A 5,755-nucleotide genomic window follows, 5' to 3' on the forward strand; every position below is an offset into this window, starting at 1 on the left:
TTAACAAAAGTTCAATAAACATTCAAAGAATCCAGTCTTCTCTTCAAATTTCACAAATATGACGCATACGATAATAAGAACCCCTATGGCAATATGTGGTATGAAGGCGTCCATTGACATCCAAGCCACGGCCAGACGCCACACTGGCGAATCCAAGAACTCGCATTCCTTTATACCGACACCCGCTTCCAGACCAGTCCCTGTAAAACAGGGCAACAACAGAGCTACAATAAGGATCTGTCCGTGGCGGATACGTTCACTAGTGATAAAACCCAGGGGTCGCAGTTTTAATCCCCAGTCTATTCACTAACCGCCCCCACCATCAACACACGAGAGGGACATAGAACGGGGGTCACAGTGCTACAGACTGGTGCAAGTTATATAACCAGAGTAGCTCTAACCAGGATAATATTCTGTCTGTGCACTATGCCACGTAACAAAAATGTAAATGATGATCACACAAGGACCTACGCTTATTGATAGGCGTCGTAAAATAAACCTCAACCTGACCAATATTTATGCAAAAAGCTACAGAAACAAGCTCAGTAGCAAACAGTTTAAACATAAACCCGGTTTAGTGGCACTGGGTAAACGCCAAAGCCCATACAAAATAGAAATGTACACAGTGTCGCATGGAAAATGTCACTTAAAACCACATTGTTCAATAGATAGAACTGGCAATTGTTCTTCAGTATAAAGAGATATTTGTAAGATTAATCAGTAATATGTTTGGAATAATCAATTAAAAGTGATCCAACTTCAAAATACTACATTAGGCAATGGGGGTAACTTGTTACTACAAATGGAGGTCAAGTTCAAAATGAACAGTTTTTACACAATACAAGCTGTAAAAAACATTATAACCGGTCCCACATCACATAAATATTCACGTCATTTATCTATCTCAGTCTTAATTCAATTCACTACATATGCAGAATATGATTAAAAATCTTGCATGTTTTTTTATACTTTTTGAGCAAAGCATGAAGTTGAGATATTGATGAAAACAATGAATTGTACTCAAATATATTTTTGACTGTAAAATATTACTACGACTGAATCTTGACCAAAGGCATTAGTCTACAAATTCTATCATAGAATGTGCTTTTAAAAAGTGTTAAAACATATATGAGTTTTATTACCTTTCGATGCTATGTGGTAAAATGAATTGAGACTTAGTTTGAGATTTGACTTAAGTATGGTATGTCCCAAAACCTAGGATTGTCCTTACCAATACCAAAAAGGGCTACAGAAACTAGAAAATCTGTCAGCAGGTACACATGATATCTGAAGAAGCCCTTGTCAGATAGGTTCACCGGTTTATTGTGGACGTAGAGGACCACAATCCAGAATGCAGTCTCCTTCACCGCCTTCACGATGCAGTAGATACCGCTGATGCAGCATAAAGCTGGGAGGGTAACAACAGCCCATAAACCTTAAAATAGAACGATTTTTTTATTAAAAATTACAATGCTTTGTTAATTATAAAGTCAACATAACTGTCACCATCACTTGCGATCATTCTATCCTTATGATAGCCAAATGCACACACTAAACGTGTAACCTTCAATGGGATTGCCACAAATTCATAACACAGCTGTAATTAAAATGCTTTATAAAGTCCTGTGCTACTGTAACTGTTAATGGATGGTTTATTACGATTTTTTATAAAATGTTTAAACACTATTTATTGAATTATTATTTGGATGTTATAAACAAGATATGCCTTGTTTTTGTTTTTTCGACATCTTTATTTATAAGTACAGTGTCCGAGAAATCTAAGCAATAGCCAGATATGTTACGGTATGGAGTACTGGAAATATTTATCAAAATGAATTACAGAAGTGTGATTGACAAAGTATTTAAAAGGTAAACTGTACTATTTGAGTCTTATTTTGATAGTAAAATAACTTTTACATTAGCCCGTCATTACTCACCTAGATCATAATTTATAGCTCCATACTTATTGCAGCAGATATAACTAAATTGTGACCGGTGTGCGTTCATAAAACTGCTTGACTACTATAAGATATGTAATGACACTGCCCTCTACCTTAGAATGGGGTGACGGCTAACTATGGCCAGGCGGTGCACAAACTGTTTTAGACTCATTTATACCTTTATTTTTGCTTACGCACTCTACTTGAATATATATATATATATAAATACCGGTATATATATCCAGTTGTGGATCGTAGTCAAAGTAGTTAATTTCACGCTTCATCAAGGGCAACTTGCACCAATAAGTTTGTGATTGTTTGTTTTTGTGTTCTATATAATTGGCGTTTACTCTGTATATATTGAAGCTGAATTGTTTGTGATTTAGAGTGATTTAGAGTGATTGATCTACTTGATTCATTCTAGCAATCATTGAAACTTCTTGCCGTATACGGTGTTTGAGATGACATTTCATAAGTTTCATTTTCATGAAGTTCATAATAATACTTGGTGATCTCTACCCTCAATACAGCATACACATGTACATACCGAACATCCATCGGCAGAGCGTCAGTATAATTCCATAAACGGTGATGGCTTTAGCCTCTGTGAATGGAAAGAGAGCTTCACTTGAGTAGAATCATTATTTTCGATATTTATTAATCCTTTTCACTAAATTAAAACAAGTGTATGAATTGAGTTACATCTTATTTGGGAGTAAGAGTGCATCTGTAAGTGTACGAGAGTGTTAAAACGTAATAAGAAAACAAGTATTGAATGTTGGTGCCAGGGAAGGGTTTAATAAATAAAACAAAACAACATTATGTATCTAACTTTACAACCGACGTCCTCAAGGTCATTTGCAATAAGATTGTAATAAAAAAGTTTGGATCATTGCAATACTATTTTTATTAAGATATGTTTTCGGGTGACCATAATTATGTTTGAGCTAAAATAAGAGTTTAGTGGGTGTTCCTCATTGGATATAAATATTTAATTTAAATGTACCGAATGTGAACGTTTCATCATTAATGGCAATAAAAGAATGGAACAGACTGTTGTCACAGCAACCTGAAAAAGGGAAATAATAATGAGTTTATGAAAATGTTAGGTCAAATTAAAACGAGGCATTTAAACTATTAAAGCAACGAAAAAACGCATCGTCGGCAACCACGGTACTTTCTTCCGTTACACTTCATACACTTCATACATACCGTGGGACAATTGACTGACACAATCTCGGGACCCATTTAAATATTCAATATTTAATGAATATGCCTGAGGCAGGAGAGACAACTCTTCTTCCAATGAATTCGCATGTTACACTCAAATATTATTCAATAAATGTACAGTGTCAGTAGCCTCCGTGGCCGTTTGGTCTTGACTATTTCTAAATTAAGATTGTACTGAGAAGGCGGACCCGGTTCAACTCAGGCAATTGCCAGAATTATTTGTAACTGTAAAACATTTGGTACTTTGCGGAACCAGTGAAACTGCCTCATTGTGTATTTATTATAATGAGATTGTCCTAGCCCAAGTGCCCACGCTACATAAGTATACACGAAGTATAGCTTACCCTCATCCAGGAAAGTATCTTTTCGCCTGGAAAAAAGGAAAGACATCCATCAAACAATGATGTATCGAAACTGTGTTATAAGGGGGTCCAACGTAATTTATTTATGCGAAACTTAAGTAAGGAGAATGTTAGATGTGGAACAAAATCGCAAAAAGATTGCTGTTTTCGGAGGATTTTTATATCACTTTTATAGCAATATAAGTACGTCTATCCATTGGCCATATGTGTAGCTTAGCTTCTCTCGGTTTTTATCCTATATTTTAGAGGCCTTAACAAAAATGTTATTGAAGGTATAAGCTAAACTATTGCTTCTTTACAAAGTGAAAAAAGAAAAATGCCTGACTTAACACTGTGATTTTAGTCAAAGTGGACCATTCTTGTACCTATGTTAGCTAATTTATATTGACTTTTTGCATTTTTTTTCTTTTCGACGGCTTGTGCACATAACATGGGCACTATGCGGCCATTATTTATGTTTAGACGCCGGAAGTCATATGCAGTTTTTGTTCGATGCGTTCCTTGGTATAAGTGTAATTAATACACGAGCTGTTACTTTTTATAACAAAAGGCAATTTGTTACCAAATAAGAACGTCTCGCGTATTTGGTATGCACAATTACCGACCACATACTCTTAGGAAATATTACATGTTGATGCAATTATACACTTCACTGGAAATCAATTTTAAACTTGTTAATACAAATTACACGTTAAAAACTACAATTACTGAATATAATTAATATTAAAATTACGATCTACTTTAACTAGTGCATCGGCATACATCAGAGGTTGTTTTTAGATAAAAAAAGGCCGAGGTGTTCCGATTTATATCACTGCTGTACTCACATGGCCCGTGAGCTGGACTGGTTCTCCTGCTCAACCTGTACTGTATAAACCCCCCTTTGTGGCTCCACCCTTCCGCCGCTCTGTGAACAATACACGGACGATGTCATAAAGTCATCCCTTACTGCCCGCGCATTCTTTAGGGAAGCAAGTATTTCAGAAGGAAAACAATACAGGTCAAGTTTATAAGAGATGTATCGTTGAGCATTTAATTTCCATAAACATACTCAGAATAAAATGGTGTGAATACATTTTACGGTTGATCGCATTGTTTCGTCGGCCCATGATTTATGGACGCAGGAGGAAAACACACTAGCTCGACCTATGCGTTGCCATGCAAAGCAGATGCAATAAGAAACAAAGCGTTAATTCCACTAGAGCACGTTGACATAAGTAGCCATAATGAAACGTGCACTTTTTTTCTTTTAGGGTATTGCCAGCGTTTATTGGCATGGCGAAAGTGCAAAAAATCTTAAAGTGTCGCCCCGGCATATGGCGTCATTTCGCCCCGCCAGTGTGGCGCATTTTAGAACAATCGCCCTACGGTATCAAGATGAATTATTCGTCTGCATTTGCATGCCTACAGGAAGGCGAAAGAGCAAAGTTGTCGGAGCAAAAAAGCGCCAAATTGCGCGGCGAAATGCACCAATTAATTATTTTGAGGACTCGAATCGCATTGTGTAATTGGCGCAATTTTGCCCCACTTAAATAAATTATTAATTAATAATCCACATAGACACATTATGCATTTGATATATTATATAAATATTGACTGCCTTGAGGGTGACAGTGCATATTGTCAACCTGAGGTAAATACTGTCGACCGAGGCGAAGCACTGTCACCCTCAATGCAGTCAATATCTATTTTATTATACCGAACAAAAACTGTAGTATTTTAAAGACTAAAAATACCATTTTCACTGACAGCTGCGAATCTTGCTGCCATTTTGGCAAGAATTGTCGGCTGGTAAACAAAGCGCTCAGGTGATACAGACTTTAAGTAAAATACTATCAGTAAATCCCGTATTCGTACCGTATTGCCAATTTCATATGTTCTATAGAAGTGAGGTTTTATAATTAGTGCATTTTAAGGTTGCAATGCCAGTTTTATATTAATCATAATTTTTCACATACAAATCCAACATGGCGGCGTATTTGTAGCGTATTTTCAATTTCATGACGTCAGAGGGTGAAAGTGCGGGGTGATGGTCGAAAATATTGCCCTGGCGTTTTTACTATATGTTCTATAGAAGTGAGGTATAATAAGATGAAATATTGTATGTGTAAAATTGTCCATTACCTTAATTGTTTCTACACAAACTGGGTAAAAAATGGAAAACAATGACGTCGGCATTTATTCGACATAATGAAGTATATACAGTAGTGTGAGCATAATGTT

At 36.2% G+C, this 5,755-nt stretch overlaps 1 protein-coding gene across 1 annotated transcript; it reads right to left on the reverse strand.

Moving 5' to 3' along the window:
• Positions 1-5,302, reverse strand: LOC128232812 (uncharacterized). Its single transcript, XM_052946558.1, has 7 exons — positions 5,282-5,302; positions 4,360-4,439; positions 3,515-3,540; positions 2,947-3,009; positions 2,488-2,544; positions 1,232-1,435; positions 1-200 (listed from the first exon to the last, which is right to left on the reverse strand). Exons 1-7 carry the CDS (start codon positions 5,300-5,302, stop codon positions 1-3), a joined length of 651 nt encoding a protein of 216 aa, XP_052802518.1.
• Between the last annotated feature and the right edge of the window lie 453 nt (positions 5,303-5,755).

Source organism: Mya arenaria, chromosome 4 (assembly GCF_026914265.1).
Source record: "Mya arenaria isolate MELC-2E11 chromosome 4, ASM2691426v1".
In the NCBI taxonomy this organism is placed as follows: domain Eukaryota; kingdom Metazoa; phylum Mollusca; class Bivalvia; order Myida; family Myidae; genus Mya; species Mya arenaria.